The sequence below is a fragment of the Gymnodraco acuticeps genome, unplaced genomic scaffold (genome assembly GCF_902827175.1).
Source record: "Gymnodraco acuticeps unplaced genomic scaffold, fGymAcu1.1, whole genome shotgun sequence".
NCBI lineage: Eukaryota > Metazoa > Chordata > Actinopteri > Perciformes > Bathydraconidae > Gymnodraco > Gymnodraco acuticeps.
The window spans coordinates 198,520-215,853 of NW_022992187.1; the positions used below are offsets into that span (position 1 = coordinate 198,520).

At 42.3% G+C, this 17,334-nt stretch overlaps 2 protein-coding genes across 2 annotated transcripts in view; both read right to left on the reverse strand.

The window, feature by feature from the left end:
* The window catches only part of LOC117539111 (SH3 domain-binding protein 5-like), a 28,108-nt gene extending 16,783 nt beyond the window's left edge, over positions 1 to 11,325 (reverse strand). The window contains 5 exon segments of the mRNA XM_034205141.1: positions 3,915 to 4,076; positions 10,517 to 10,645; positions 10,737 to 10,775; positions 11,093 to 11,269; positions 11,272 to 11,325. Coding sequence (XP_034061032.1) covers positions 3,915 to 4,076; positions 10,517 to 10,645; positions 10,737 to 10,775; positions 11,093 to 11,269; positions 11,272 to 11,325 — 561 coding nt within the window.
* Positions 11,326 to 12,632: 1,307 nt separating this feature from the next.
* LOC117539109 (general transcription factor IIH subunit 4-like) lies at positions 12,633 to 15,497 on the reverse strand (the record flags this gene model as incomplete). Its single annotated transcript, XM_034205140.1, is given in 5 exon segments — positions 12,633 to 12,773; positions 14,019 to 14,080; positions 14,780 to 14,858; positions 15,211 to 15,258; positions 15,367 to 15,497. Coding segments are annotated over 5 exon segments (431 nt in total), but the record flags the coding sequence as incomplete, so codon positions are not given.
* Positions 15,498 to 17,334: the final 1,837 nt, after the last annotated feature.

A 17,334-nucleotide genomic window follows, 5' to 3' on the forward strand; every position in this document is an offset into this window, starting at 1 on the left:
CGAGATGGTCCGCCATATTGGACAACGCCGGACGGCAACCCAAGTAGAACAACATTGACACAGTGGCTTTTGGCAAAGCTCAAAAGGAAACTCGAGAGAGACGTGACTTCACTATTATTTAACAACTCTTTTATTGGGTTCTTTATTTGGGGTTAAGTACATTGTCAGAATAAGTGAGAAATGAATGTAACTTCTGTTAGACAGCTATATGCCATACATTTTTGCATACATTCACAGTAAATATGTATTTAGCACACACACATACGGGTTTTGGGCCGAGGGCGACACCGTACTTCCGGTATCAACCATTTCACACGAGGTGCATACAGAATATCATAGTCGATTGCCTTAATCAATATAGTCAACTCTAAAATACCACATATATGCGTTGGCATGATAATATTATTGTGACAAGTGGGGTATTCACCTGGTGTTTCCAGAAGATAGACGTAGATGCAGCCAAAATCGACCGAAGGCCACTTTTGAGGGTCGTAATTCCATACATTGTACATCCAACAACCCACACAGCTCTAGTTTACGCTGGTAACGACCTAGAGCACACCCCTCAAGTCCAGAGATGTCATCCGAAGACATGCAGCGATTTCTTCGGTCGTTAATTCAGAAAAAATACCTAGTGCGCTCTGCCTGGCTACATAAGCTAGCTGTTTATATTAGCATTCCCAGGATTTTTGCACCTCCAGAAAATGGCGTCTTTATAAAAAAATATATGGCGCGCGTTGCATTGTGGGTAGCTGTGACGTCACTGTGTGTGAAAGAATAGCTGCTCGATTATGCTATATTGATCCAATAACTAACACAAACTAACTGTATCACTATAACATGATGATGATGATGATGATGATGATGATGATGGTGATAAATAATGCATCTAACGTTCCGCTGTTCATTATAATAAAAAAACAGCATTAAACAAACCATCATGCTCTTACTTTAAATCATGCGGAAATGTCGTCATCAGCGGGCCATCACGTGGTTTCCGAAAATAACCGAGTGACACGAGTAGATTTTAGAAGAGACCGGCAGAAAATATGTCTCAGAATTCCGTGTGTGTAAAAAGACGATCCACAAGCAGAAATGTGAGATCCACGAGCAGAGATTTGAGATCCGCAAGCGCATTTTTGGTCGGCAAATACAAAATGGATTCACAAATGCCTGATCGAAAGTTGTCAATGTTAAAGAGATATTCACAGATCTTTTTTTTATTTGTGAAAATATTTAGCGTATTTGCAGATCCGTTTTACACTTGCACATTTATTTGTGAGATTGCAAATCTTTTAAATGCATTTGTGGATGGTGTTTTACATTTACAAATCACATATTTACACACAAATTATTTTTATGTTCACACAAATAATTATGAGACATATCTATGCCCATAGAGCTCCGCCGATTTCTCCTCCCTAACCCCCAGGTTGCGTTCCGATAATCCAAAAATCAGCTCCTACATTCTAACCCTATCGTCTATTCCTTGACCTCTGAGTGAAAGGTCACGGGGTTAAGGGATAGTGGATAGGAGAATTCAAAAGGACTTAGGAGAAGAGACTGCGGTACTTTAGAGAATCCGAATGCACTTTCACTATCCGACGTGTTTATGATGCTCGGGACGTCATGAATGTGCGTCTGCTGCTGTGGGGTAACTATGGAAACTACAGTTTTCTATACAGCGGACTACAACATGGATGTTTAATAAGAACGAGGGACTACTGTAAACTCATCTAGAGACTCTGCACCGTGCTCTGATGCTGTTGCTTTATGCTTTATGAACGTGGACAACAGAGAAACATATTCTTCATGACCAAAGTTGGAATTGAAATAAAAAAGGAAAGTGAAACTTCTGCTCGTCACCCTCTCCCTCCGGTCCACATTAATACAAATGATCCAATACGTATGATTGATGAAAAGATCTTAAAATCAATACAGATGTATTTATTATAAACGTTAGTCCTTAACATCTATCACTGTGTATATCACCATTCAAACATCTTTTAAAAGTTGAACAAACTCCACACAGCTCAGTAAAGACTGTGAATGTTGACTTTATTTGATCATTTCAGTAAAAACTAACGTTCATATTTCTCTCTTTGATTATAATACTGATGAACGTTCAGAACAAAGCACTTTGGCAACTTACCACATACGTTTTTAAAATGCTTAATTAGCACTGTAACTTTCATGATATAATTTCTCCATCATAATCGTTTGTTGACTGTTGAGTGACGGCAAATGCTGCGGCTGCAAGGCATTGTGGGGCAGCATTTTCTCCTCTCCTTTCGGTAAGGGGAGGTCCAGTGGTTCCTAAGCTAAAGGAGGTTATAAAGGAAGTTTGAAACCTCCTTTCCTATCATCTAGAGAATTGGAACGGCACTTAACATGGCTGCCACTGAGGGACTTCAGGGTCATTTCACTTGGTTAGGAAGGATAAGCTAAATGGACTATTGGAACGCAACCCCCGTTTCCACGGGTCCGTCTGCGCCGCGCCGCGTTACGGCTTGCGCAGCGGCGGTCGTAAGGATCGCGGCCACTCTAGTCAATGGGTGCTATTCCACCACACGCGCCGTGTGTTACGGCTCAGAAGCGGCTAGGCGCAGCGCTTCTCTAAAATTAGGATGAATCCTATTTTTGCCGTGGCGCAGCCGTAACTTAAGGTCAGGCAGGCAGCCCCCCCCTCGCAGGAAGTGGAAAGGTGAGCATCCCGGGCCAGGCCCATCCCCCACATTTACTAATTTAGCAGACCCACCTCCTTCATCACAACACCTCCACTACGATACGCACAATGGACGATGAGGTTTTCATCATGGAAGTGGAAAAACACACTATTTGATATGATGTAACCAATGCTTACTACAAGGACAAACATCAGAAAGGACAAGGCCTGGTTTTTAGTCGCTGCAGTTTGTGGAGTGGAAGGTAACAACTACATACTAATGTTTTAAAGTTAATTAATACTTGTAGGTACAGTACAGAGCCATTCAATAAACACAATTTAAAAGACACAAAAATAAAACATTTAACCTACTGTAGCCTACTTACTTTCTTGTAGAAGTACAAATGTCCAGGATGCCCGAATCAATAACAAAACTGCGAGCCTGCACGCACGACGCTACGCTTCTGAAACGCTTCTGGGACTCTTCTGGGACGCGTCCGGTGGGTTATGGCGCTAGAGGAGGTCGGACCAAAACCGCGGCGCAGCCGTGACGCGGCGCAGCGCGGCGCAGACGGACCCAGTGGAAACTGGGGGTGAGACGGCGGGACGCGGCAAGGCTGTGAGTCGGTGTGTGAGCACACACACAAACTCCCAGACAGGATGCGGGTGTGTTTGGGCTGGGTTTCGCTGTGTCTCGCTGTCTCGCAGACGGCCACTGGGCTCACAGGGAGGGGTGGGGGGGGGGGGGCAGGAGCTCTAACAAGCCGTGTAGGACAGAGAGTGAACACACAGACTATACAGAGATGCTGTGAGAAACCAAAGTGAGTTTGGAACATTGAACAATGTACATCTATTCTAGTAGACCTCAACAATGGAATCATCAGCAGAAATGGCCGTGACATGGGAGCTTTAAGTACATTTACTTTCACTATTTTAAATGACTACTTATTATATTTAATTTCTTGTTATTATATTTAATTACTTGTATTTCATTTATTTAAATTACTACTTTTTTACATATCATATTTATGAATTATGTATTTTATTGTTATTACGTGTGCTTGCCTTTTTATTGTATAGCCTACTCTTTTTCAATGTGTCTGCTCTGGATCTTTGCAGTAAATGTACTTGCTGGTTTCTGATTCTCTTTTAAAGTACATCTGTAGATCTTTCTCACAGCCCTCTTTTTATTGTTCTCATAGAACACATGAACACTCCAGAGTGTGGGAGAGGTGGGGGGGGGGTGTACCTTAGCGGTGGCGTGGTTTAGCATCTCCTGCCAGGTGGGGTCCAGCGTGTTCCTGTCCGCCTGCAGACCCTGCTCCGCCACATACACCATCTCTCTGGCTGCAGTGTGCATGGACACGCCCCGCTCATACCTCAGAGCGGCTTTCTGCGTCTCCTGCTGAGCCTGGGGGGGGGCACAGCAGCAGATAAACACCAGGCTGGGGGGTCACAGATTACATGGAACTGGATCTCCTCATAAGGGTACAAAAAAGGTTACTGTGTTCCCTTACAGTTACATAAAAAACCAGATAACTGTAACATTTCTATAAATTGGGGATTACCATCAGCATTACAGTGTCAGTAAAACCTAAAAAGAGCATCTAGTGTTTGTTGTAAAGGATCAGATGTTCTCTCTTCTCTGTGAGCTGTACTGTTCTGTAGGATAATACTTTAAAGGAGACCTATCATGCTATATTTGAATAATATAGTGTAGGGCCAAACGTATATATTTAATTTTATACGTTTTTTTTCAAAATACCAAACAGATCATGCATTTTAGCCATGCCTCATTTCGCTCTATTTTGCTCTCCTCCACCCTGTCTTTGCATGCGCTGCAGCTGACCACGCCCCCCTGCAAAGGAGGGGGCGAGTTACGAGCGTCATGTTACCATGCTGTTACCATGCTGTTACCATGCTGTTACCATGCTGTTACCATGCCATGGCAACCTCTCATTCCCCTGATAGGTGGAGAGTTGGCCATATAGGCGGAGCTCCTCGTTTCTGACGTCAGACTATTTTCAAATCTGGATCAGTCTGGATCAGATCCGTTGCAGCCCCCGTTTTTAGAGATTTGGGTATGGAGGAAAAGAGAGAGGGTTGTGTTTTCTGACACTTGGTGAGTTCCCTGACACACCGGGGACACATATTCATTTAAAAAGACGTACAAAAGTGCATTTTGCATGATAGGTCCCCTTTCAGTGTGAGTCTATACTTCTACTGCCTGAATCTGCTTCATGGTTTTCACTTTCTTTGTTCATTTGTTCTGTTTTTAATTCAGCAGGTGAACCTGTATGTTCATAAAATAGTGTGTGTGAGCTTAACTGTGTGTGTTAAAGTAAAACGGAGCATTTTCTGTCAGCTCAGGTTTTATTTCTGCTTTTTTAACCTGTAGTATGTGCTCAAGTGTTTCAGTGTTGGTGTACAGTATAGGCTGCTGCCTGAAGCTGCTTCATGAAAGGCAGCTTCTCATATCAATAAGATCATTTCTGATCTGGATATCATGGTTTCTTCTTTCCTAAGGTCACATTGTTTTGTTGTCTGACATAATACACATTAGTATAAGTACATAAGTACATCTTATTGATATTTATTTTCTCTTGTATTTCTTTACATAACAATTTATATGGATGTAATCCGAAAGTAGCATAAAGTTACATTACTTTTTATTATATTTTTATTAAAATACTGATTACACCTTTTTCCAGGTAACTGCTGTAGTAATTGTGACAGAATATATTTGAGTAACTCTAACAGAGTGGAGCTGGTTCTTTCATCCTCAGGCTGGTAAAGGTGCAGCTAGTTTGAATGACTTTGTATACTGCAGGGCAGCTTGTGGATTTACTCCAGGTGGAACTAAGTCTGATTTAACACTTGATTATATATCACATCATTCATCCAGATCTGTGAAGTAACTAAAGGGATTACATACATGTAGTGGAGTAGAAGTACAATAGTAATCTCTAAATTCTAGTGGGGTAAAATTACAAAGTAGCAAAACATTGAAATACTCAAGTAAATTACAAGTCGAAATTGTACCTAAGTACAGTACTTGAGCAAATGTACTTACAGTAGTGACTTCACACCACTGTGCTTAATACCTCCATGTCACTGAGGTGCATTGTTATTGAAGATCATTCATTCCACACATGCACCTCAGTGAGCGAGGCCCTGCAGAAGGAGCGTCAGTGTTAGCTTAAGGGAAGTTGTTAAAGGCAAGGGTACTCTAACCACACGGGAAGGTCTGCTGGACGGCTCTGCGTGAGAAACCAGCAGGAAGGCCCGCTGGATGGATGGAACCAAAAGAAAGTAAGGTCGCTGCTGAAAGATGAATGACTGCATCACTGTGGAGGAGGGATACAGAGTCTGGATGATAGGCTTCTCAAACACATTGTGGTGTAAGTGGAAATTGTGAGAGAAATGCAGGCAGCCATCCAATTATTGCTTTCAATTAGAAGTTTTACTCGCAATTTACAATAGTTTAATTACAGTTTCAAATGACTTGTCACAAACACGAACAGCCACAGTCGATTATATTCCATTACAGACGACTCATTCACTGTCAGCCACGCTTACTGACAAAGAAACCAATTGTCTTCATATGCATTCCCATTATCCAGTGACTGTGTAATGTTAAGACAACATGCTAACTTTGTGGAGAAAAAGTCTCCAATATTAATGATATTTGATACGGAAGAGGATAAGAGCATGTGAAATGACTCCTGAGATCTTACCAATCTTTTTTTAGTTCTGAGATTAAATTCAGACTTTTGTTTTTCTGACTTTAATTTCAGAACTCCAAAAGAAAAAACCACTATTGGCCAGATTTAATGTGACCCTAATCCTATTCTGTAGATAAATGATACATAATCACAAGATGTTCATGTAATTATGTGGTGAATATATGTAATAAAGCAAATCAATATACCACCACACCATTACAGACTGTCAAAACTTAAAGGTCCATGTCATGCTTTTCCGGTTATTACCCGTCCCCTTGTGTGTTATTGAAGCTTTTTCTGCATGTAAACGGTCTGCAGAGTCACAAACCCTCAAAGTAACATCCTGTAGCGAGTACAACTCTTTCTTCCTGGTCATAGTGACGTAACGGTCACAGTGACGTAACGGTCACAGTGACGTAAACGGGTCACAGTGACGTAACGGTCATAGTGGACGTAACGGTCACAGTGACGTAACAGTCATAGTGACGTAACGGTCACAGTGACGTAACGGTCATAGTTACGTAACGGTCACAGTGACGTAACGGTCATAGTGACGTAACGGTCACAGTGACGTAACGGTCATAGTGACGCTAACGGTCACAGTGACGTAACGGTCACAGTGACGTAACGGTCATAGTGACGTAACGGTCACAGTGACGTAACGGTCACAGTGACGTAACAGTCATAGTGACGTAACGGTCACAGTGACGTAACAGTCATAGTGACGTAACGGTCACAGTGACGTAACGGTCATAGTGACGTAACGGTCACAGTGACGTAACGGTCATAGTGACGTAACGGTCACAGTGACGTAACGGTCATAGTGACGTAACGGTCACAGTGACGTAACGGTCATAGTGACGTAACGGTCACAGTGACGTAACGGTCATAGTTACGTAACGGTCATAGTGACGTAACGAGCTCCTCACTCACTCAGCCTTATATTTTCTCAGCCGCAGCTCCGCGGATCTCCGCACTCACACACAGCCTGACTGTGAGTGTGTGTGTCTGTCTCGCAGACCCCATGCCAGAGTTCCCGTTAGCCGGGTAATTACCGGACTATGACCGGTAAAATATTCTGAAGACCGGAAAATCTAAATCTCTCCGGTCAAATGTCCGGTCAAAATAATTTCCCCTTAGCGCAATAGTTGCGCAACTTGCGCCACTTATGTTATAGTTTTACTGTTGGGTCACTCATTACTGGATCTAAGAGCTGCATGAGACTGACGGGCTGTCAGGAGAGGGAGAGAGCGCTCCGTTTATTATTCCCGTGTTATTATAAATTACTGAACACTTTTGAATGATGTAGTTAATCTACTATAATTAGTTTGTTTAATATCGAATCATATCAATTTGTTTCAAAGCCCAATAAATAACAAAGAAGACCTTTGACCGGCACTTTTCAAATGTTGTCCGGAAGAATTCAACTTTAACGGACATGTTGACCGGCGAAAAAAGATTCTAACGGGACCTCTGCCCCACGCAGCAACCAGGAAACGACCCCAGTAATCCAGCTCACACCCCTCGAGCCTAAAAGGGCGGAGCAGCGAGCCCCGCAACATCCCGCCAACACGGCACCCAGACCCACGCAGCATTCTCATCTGTTTGTCATTACTGGTGTCATTTTCTGGTTGCTAACAAACGCCATTGTAACACCATAATCACTGATGTTCCGCTGTAACGGTGGTGGACTCATCAGAACAGAGTGGGCGAGCTGACCAATCAGAGCACAGTGGGCTCACAGGGGGGGGGGGGGGGCAGGAGCTCCAACAAGCCGTGTAGGACAGAGAGTGAATACACATACTATACAGAGATGCTGTGAGAAACCAAAGTGAGTTTGGAATATTGAACAATGTAAATCTATTCTAGTAGACCTCAACTATGGAATTATGATCAGTAGAAATGGCCATGACATGGGACCTTTAACACAAAGTGTTATATATTTCCAACTTTGACTTGGTGAAATCTAACAATATTTGCATGTGAAATGCTCCTTGTTCATGTTTACTTTTTAAAAATATATTCATTTTTTTATTCTAACGTCTTTCGATACTTAATGACATACTGTGTTTAGGTTCTGGTGATTTGAATCAGCACCTCGGACAGCAACTGTGAAGGCTCATGTGTTGCCATTAGCCGCTTTCACACCAAGTACTTTACTGTACTTAGTACCCCCATGGAACTAAGGTACATATCGCGTTCACACCGGAATAAGTCCCTGAGGGAGGAATTACTTTGTTATTTTGTGTTGCCATAAGTTATTCTCTCTCCGTTGGTGCGCGGGGCTAATGCTAATGCTAATGCCAGCAAAATACAATGGGCAGCTTCACAAAACTGTGCAGTGTTTTACGGGGCGTGTTTGCAATTCGCACCAGCCAATCGAAATTGGTACTTTTTTTCTCCCCAGGATAGTCCCACCTCTCTAGCAGGCACTCAAAAATGGGGGTAAAAGTTCTCGGAAACTAAGCTCTCTTTTTGGTGTGAACGCAAAATTCCAGGCACTATCGGAACTAAAACGGGAAAAGTATGGGGAAAAGTACTCCGGTGTGAACGCGCCTATTGTGGTAAACTTAAAGGGGCCCTACTCTGCTCATGTTCAGGTTCGTAATCGGGAGGAGATACTCCCTCTGGAGGGAACACAGGGATTTCAGCTTGCAGACCTATTTAGAACACACTACAGGAAAGGAAACCAGAATAAACATAATATGGCCCCTTTATCACACCGTATAAACAGTATTTCCAACTCTGGATTAATACATGTAACAATATTGTATATAGAAATTGGTCCTTGTGCACATTTAAAAAAAAAAATTAATTTAGGTTTTGGAATCTTCCTGTCATTCAATCCATAACTACATGCTGTGTTTAGGTTTCTAGTGCTGTGTTTTGTGTTCACGCCTAGACTACTGCAACTCCCTCCTGGCTGGTCTACCTGCATGTGCCATCCGACCTCTGCAGCTCACCCAGAATGCAGCGGCTCGTCTGGTCTTCAACCTTCCTAAATGTTCCCACACACGCCGCTCCTCCGCTCCCTTCACTGGCTTCCGGTAACTGCTAGAATCCACTTCAAGACAATGGTACTTGCTTACCATGCTGCGAATGGATCTGGCCCTTCCTACATCCAGGACATGGTTAAACCGTACACCCCAGCACGTGCACTATACGCTCTGCATCAGCCAAACGACTCATTGCAACCCTCGCTGCGAAGGGGACCCAAGTTCCCATCAGCAGAAACACGTGGGTTTGCTATCCTGGCTCCAAAATGGTGGAATGAGCCTCCCCATTGACATCAGGACAGCAGATAGCTTACACACCTTCCAGCGCAGACTGAAAACTCCTCTCTTTCGACTCCACTTTGAGCAATAGAACTATTAACAAAGCACTTATATACTAATAAAGGACGGGCTTATCTAAAGCCAGTTGAGTAGCACTTGAAATGTTTTTGCTCTATGAAGCCTAATGTACTTATATTGATTCCTGTTTTCTTCAAGGTTGTGTCTTCCTGGTCGAATGTACTTATTGTAAGTCGCTTTGGATAAAAGCGTCAGCTAAATGCAATGTAATGTAATAATGTAATGTAATGTAATAATGTAATAAGTAATGTAATAATGTAATGTAATTATACTGTAATTGTAATAATGTTATATGTAATGTAATGTAATGTAGTGCACATACAGTATCTCTACATTGAGATCAGCACCCTGGACAGCGACTGTGATGACTCATGTTTTTGCTGTTTTGATAGTTTCAAAAGGAAATGTGAAGAAAAAGTGATAATATGTGCTGAGTTAGGACTAGTATTCAATTTAGAACTTGATTTAGGTTTATTAGATTTCAAAATGTATTCGATTTTTGAGTTTGGTGTATAGGTGTTACTATAAAAAAGACAATTCAGTATATTTGTTGTCAGGTCTGTTTCTCTTTTTCCTGTATGCATAGCAATTTGAGGTTTCAACTTGTACTACATGTGTTGTGTACAGCTACCAATGTTACAAGTGTCCTTCTTGTCTATTGCAAGGTTAGTTGAAAAACAAAGTCCCCATGCGACTGTGCAATAAAGAAACAGACAGTAGTGTCCTCGGGGTTCATTGAATACAGTATGGGCACATGCAGCTACCACACGCACCTCTTTGGCCAGTCTGCGGGCTTCATAGTAGGGCCGTGCTTTCTCGATACAGGCACCGAGCTGGGAGCCCTGAGCATTGAGCCTCCTGGCAGAATCAGTGAGGATCCTCCTGTAGCTGGACCTGGCCTCCTGCAGGGAGCACAACACAGACAACACACACATGTCACATTCACTACAATAAACAGTCAATAAACAAACACTACACAAACAACTTCCTCACATCCAGCTGCAGCTCCAGCTTGTTGATCTCATCAACTGGCTTGGTTTAAGTTGCTCCAGCTCATCCTGGAACCAAAAGGGGAAATTAATATTAAAAACATATGTAAAAACAGTACAGAAAAGCTGGACAGATGTCGTAAACTAAGCCAATGATTAGGAGTTCAGTGTGGGCACAGAGAGGCTGTCCATGCTGGGGTACCAGCCTGTGAGAGGAGCAGGCTGGTGCAGTGTGTGCCCATGTTTATTACGCTTCGCTTAGTTCATATGCAGAAGGTTAATGATATATAACTAGCTATTCTGTGAAAATAAAACTACAGTAGCCTATCTCTAATAGCTATGTCGGTTAAAAATGATTACTGGTGTAACATGCCTGAATTCTCGGTCCAATTCCTCCTCCCCTCCGGTGTTTCTCTGGTGCTCCGGTTCGTTCTCACAGTCCGCTTCAATCTCCTCCGCAGGCTCTACCCTCCGCTCCTCTCCGCCTCACATGCCGCCTCTCGCCTCTTCCCCCGGGGTCTCCTCCCGAGGACCGGTCTCGGTTCAGGGAACCCCGAGCCGTTCGGGATTTCACGCGACGTCCCTGGCTCCATTTGAGGCCTGTGCCGGCTGCCGTTTAAATAGCGCTAGCCTCCTGGCTCCACACGGTGTTAGCGGTTTAAGCCACTGGAAACATGCCATTTAAAAAACTATTAATACTTTAAAATTCAAATGTCCACGCTGATCTTGATATATGAAATCCTTTACATGCTAATGCTAGCAAACACGTAGCCTGGCTGCTTTAGTATAGGAGCTCGTGAGACTAACAGTGACACCCCGCAATTATCTTCTTGGGGGCTCTTATTCCGTTTACACCCCTTACACAATTTTGATATGTTTTGTTTCATGGTGTGGCTGTTTTTATGTAGCCTACTAACTTATTTCGTAGATGTCAAATACAATTTAGTCTGTTGCCAGGGGGGTCCCTGAAACTGATTGCTGCCCCCCCCCCCCCCCCCCCCATTACTGACCATGATTGTTGAAATTTAAAGGGCTGTACTACATGATTCACAATACTTAATAATCTCAATATTTTTAAATAAAATAGAAAATAAAAAATGTCCTGCTTGCAACTACTTTTACCACAAGATGATACGTTTCAAGCCAAGTTTCAAAGATAACCATTTTGTTTATGTGGTATTGTTTAAGCATTGCTATCTTTGCAAATCAATAAAATGTCATTCTTAAAGATCCTCCAAACTCACAATTGCCATACTATTCACTCAGTAGTTGCAGTGACATACTTCACAAAGCCAGCCGGCGGTCCCAATATTTTTTATTATTAACATTTCAGTGTGGCATTGCCTATTTATTTGTACCTGTTTACTCATAACTACATGTGTGACATCTTAAAATTAAAATAAATCACAACTGAAATATCAAATTCCTGATTTTCTTCTGAAACGTGTTCCTGAGTAAAGGTCCTAATTCAATTCTTTGTCTGAAACTCTACTTCTGCTGTCTTGGGATGCCATGTGTCAAAGTGCTAGTGTAGTGTTTCATTATTATAAAACCAGAATGCTTAAAAATATTGCAAAGAAAACCACATTTTATATAACTGAATAATTGAAGAGAAAGCAAATACAAATGACTAAATATGTTCCATAGAGGTCAAAGACTCCACTTGTTACTCGTTAAATCAAATGGGCAGAATATATCATTCATATTGATACATTGATTTTTGCAAAGGATATAAGGCAGTATTTTAACTTGGGTTATCTGCAAATGAGTTCTCAATAAGGAAATGAGCAGAGGATTTGAATCCACACTACATGGAAGTTCAACATTTTATGAAACATACAAAATAAGTACATCATCTCCACTTTCCTCCAACAGTGCCCAGAAATAAACAACTGCGATTCAGACATCATCGCGGTTTCACTTCCTGCTGCTACGTGTTGGACTTCTGTCTTTTCCAGAACCTCTTCACCTCGCTGTGTCCCTGTGGACTCACCACCAGCACCCTGTGAGCCACGTCCTGCCACACCAGGCAGCCCATGCCCTGCAGAGGAACAGCAGCATTAACACCAACAGCATCAGCACATACACAGCTCATCCAACAGGTAACTACTGAAGGAGTGAATACATGTTGAGTGGGTTGAAGGGGTCAGGAGATGGAGGTATTGGAGCTATAGCAGTGACTGACTTTGTTGAAAGTGCACACCCGATGACCCTTTATGTGGAAAGGTTTCTAATGTATTATTTTCAACACATAACAAATCACTTTAGGTTAGTTGAAGCAATAATTTAGTTAATTTAAACTTAATAGTAATGCTTTCAACTAAACCTATACAGTTATGTGAAATCTGATGACATTTAGTCAAAGTCAATGTTTCAGTGTAGAAGTGTAGAAGTGTAGAAGTGTAGAAGTGTAGAAGTGTAGTGTGGAGCGTTACTTACAAATGTTATTCTGTTACAATTACTAGTTACCTGTAAGAGAACGTAATCAGTAACCTAATATGAGCATTCAAATATAAAAGTCATTTGATGACTTTCAATATCAAATGTAATGCAAAGGTACAGTTGCAGAGAGGAATAACATCTGATACTTTACAACAGACTCTATTTTGACTAACACTGTAATCCTGCTAGTAATCTCCGTGTTTAGAAATGTAACAGTAATCTGATTACATCTTTTGTTATGTAACTGTAACAGAATACAGTTACCTTTTTTTTTATCCTGAATACTTCACATTTCATTTGTTACTCCACAACCAACAGGCTAAACACAGTGAAGAGTGATGTTGTGATTACTGAGCTGCGCCTGCTCTCAGGTGAGACTGTGCCAGCTGATGGAGTTTGCCTTAATCAATAAACAATCTTAATGAAATATTAAAAGCTTTCTGAACGTCTGAATACTCATCTCTTTTGCCCTATCGATTTATTTGTAGTGATGATGCCACATCTATGCCACAGCAATTACTCACTGATGTACAGTGTTAGGGCTGTTGTCCAAAACTAAGGCCTACAAGTAAGGATGAGTTTTCTCTAAAGCAGCCTATTATGCTTTTGGGTTTTCTCTTTCCTGTAGTGTGTTCTATATGTTGGTGTGCAAAGGCTCAAAGCCCTGTGTTTCTCCAAAGGGGGTTTCTCTCCCACACACTATATATCAGTGGTCTATAGTATTAACAAGGTGTACAGCAGAAGTTATCACTGAGAGCAGGACAGAAAAGAATGTCACTAAATCTAAACTGATTATTAAATCAATATTGTGCTCTTCAGTGTCAGATATGAGAGCGTAACTAACCTGAGCTCTGTCCCGCAGCACCTCGAAGTCCACCTGCGAGAGGAACTGGTTGTAGAGCACTCCTGACGGAGAGGCACAGGGGAGGAAAGAGGTTAAAGGTCAGCACAAGGTCGACACTCATCATCTCTATACTGTGTACCACAGCTCAGTTACAGCTCCACTCTGTAGACGTCAGTCAGCTCACATGCACTTCTGTTGAACCCCATTTATCAAATATAGACCTTTTCTACAGGACAAAGGAACGTTTGACAATATCACTGAAGCTGCAAAGAGAGTCGATTCTCAAATCAAAGCCAAATAATGTTAGGCCCTTAACAACATACACAACTAAAGGCCATCCACTGATAAAAGCATGGTCACTAACCTGCCAAGAGTACACATTGTAAAGCCTGATTCAAAGCGGTTCAATCGGGCTGGGCAGCCACGGCACCTATTCCTACGCTGTTCAAAACTGGGTTGAAAATACGTGCTGCATATCAAATCAAGCGCTCCCTTAACTAACAGCGATTGATATATTATGACTTTTTGGAGAGCCGTCATCCCGACGCAGCGACACGTAATCAAAACATTTGAATCATTCCTGTGATTTTTTCATACTGCCAAAAAAGTAACATTGCCAGGTTTTTTTCTAACACGGTGCAGCCTTCCTTTTTACGTTCCAAGGGTGGTAGCACAACACTGAGCTGAAGGCAAGGCTCTTTTTCATCAAAACCTTTAGAATCATTTCAGCCATAGTTGTGTAAGGAAGATGGTGAACTCACCCTCTGTGAACGTCAGGCGGTCTCTCTCCAGCTCCCACAGTCTGATCTGATCTGTGATGGTGGGGGGCAGCACCGGGGTCTGCAGCACAGGGGGGGGGTGAACACTGAGCCAATTGTATGGTGCTTCTGTACTGCTTTAACCTGTGTCCAGTTTCGTAATCGTATGTTTCATTTGAGTGTGGTTATATTAGCATTTCCTGTATGGTAGGACTCTATTTGGCTTGTTTCTGAGGATTAACTGGCTTTATGGTGACTTTGCAACATCTGTCTAAGGACTACAGATTTTTTAAAAGCCTCTTGGTGCATTTACAGCAATGCTTATAAATGCGTCACTGTTCAATAAACTGGTCAATTAAATAAATGAAAGGCCAACCACTTAGTGTTATAATTATTAGAAAGAAGTGTGAGGAGAGCAGATTGGATGCATGTACCTGTTTGAGCATGACAGGGTGCGCTCTGGTCCGTAGGAAGTGGATAATCTGAAGAGAGAAAAGACTTCACATAAATCTGCAATCCCAGTCAAGATCCCCCTTGATTACCTGACCCCCCACATCTGTAGTAGACCATTGTGTGCAGTATGTGAGTACCTGTTGTGCTGTGATGCCGTTGGCGATGGCTTGCTGCACTGACTCCCTTGTTACCTGGGCAACCACGACGTTGGGGAAGCGATAGAGCATCTCGCTGAAGAGAGCCACCAGAGCGATCTGCAGCTCTGAGTCTGTAACAGTCACAGATCTGTTAGTCTGCACACTGCTCTGCGTTCTGATCAAACACACAGAGCAGGGAATACATGCTGGTACACTTTACATGTGTTGGTATGAGTGCTGTTCAACATTGGGCAATACAAGGCTATTGTTTGTCTCTATATACGTCTGTACGTACATTTGCCTAAGGGCGCCCCAATGTGAAGTATGGCCAAATGCACTTTGATCACCCGGTGCACTAAAACTCTCAAAAGTTACTTTGCACTCTCAATAGCCATATTGGCTACACACTGCAAGTGGCCCTAACAGCTGCGATCGTTAACATGGTGTGATTGTGAACACAGCACCAAACTAATAAAGGTTTTTTTCACTATTTTCCAAAAATACATTACTGGTGTTCAAATAAGGCTGTGTCATATTATTTGGTAAATTGAGCAGACTTTTTTTAATGATTTGGTAGTGCAAATGTTAAACCTTTCTAACTAGCAAGCTAGCAAGCTAGCTCACAGCGTCAATCATCACTTCCTGTGAGGAAACTGAACACTTCACAGTTGAAATTCAAACACTGGCGCGAGTGTTCACAGTGTACAACATAACAGTGTACTAAGGGAAGTATTATAGCAGTGTCCCCCACATTAGCTTTATGCTAAGCCAGTGGTTCTCAAAGTGGGGGGCGCAGAGGCATGACAGGGGGGGCGCGAGAGACCAGGAGGAAAAATGGTTTTTAAAAAAAAAAGAAATCATATTTTGAAAAATTATTGATTCGAAAATAATTGATACAGTACTATTACGTCTGGGTCTCTGTGTTTCATTAAAGCTCGGCTCTGTGTGTGTGTGTGTGTGTGTGTGTGTGTGTGTGTGTGTGTGTGTGGAACAAGCCATTTTGTGTACGTGCGCGAGCGAGAGAGAGAGATAGCGCACCGGTACCGGAGATCGTTGATGTTAGCTTCTGGTGCTAGCGAGCTACGCTAACGGATATAAGGAGTTTTTTCAACAACAAGGTGGAGGAGAGTCCTCTCCTGTGAGACTGAGAGACTCAGTGAGCTAAAGGACTCTCAGTGTTATCTCAGTGGGTCTCAAATGTTTTGGTCACCATTAATGTAAACAATTATTTCCGAGGCACACGTTTATATGATCATAGTTATAAAAAAATAAGAGAATAAATGAAAAACAGGTATGAAATACTATATGACAGTAAAACAAGATACAGTTTAAAAGGGTGATTTGTAAAATATCCATAAAGAAAAAGTAAATCTGTTTCCAGTTCTGTTTCAAATGGGTGCTGAGAGATGTATCCATAGATCTCTTCATTTTGCTCTCAAAGTGCACCAGATTGATGCTTTTAACTTTGATATTTAAAAATCTTCCCGGGGGAGCATGTCCCCGGACCCCCCTATGTGAGGTCCACACACCACCTATAAAAATAGCACTTGACCCCTGCTTACACCTATATGCCGTGAGCTGATTATCGAGCCTTCATTGTAACTGTCGCGGGTACGCTGTGTGTGTGTGTGGGGAGTGTTGCAGTAGAACATTCCTCTGTAGCGCTGGTGCATTAATGGGAAACCCTAAATGTTTGAGCACCCTCTATGAAACGTCAAGCTACCCCACAGTACCCCCAAAATAAATCTCTGGCGCCGCCACTGAGCCTGACTATTTGTGTTGGGGGGGCCCGACTTTTTTTTTTCTCCAAAGGGGGGGCCTGACAGAAAAAGTTTGAGAACCACTGTGCTAAGCTAACCATGTGCTGACTTCGGACCCTCAAACACACATATCAGAGTGATGTTCATCTGATGATCTCATTCTCAATAAGAATGCAACATTGACCTTCTTTCACGTTGTATATCTTGA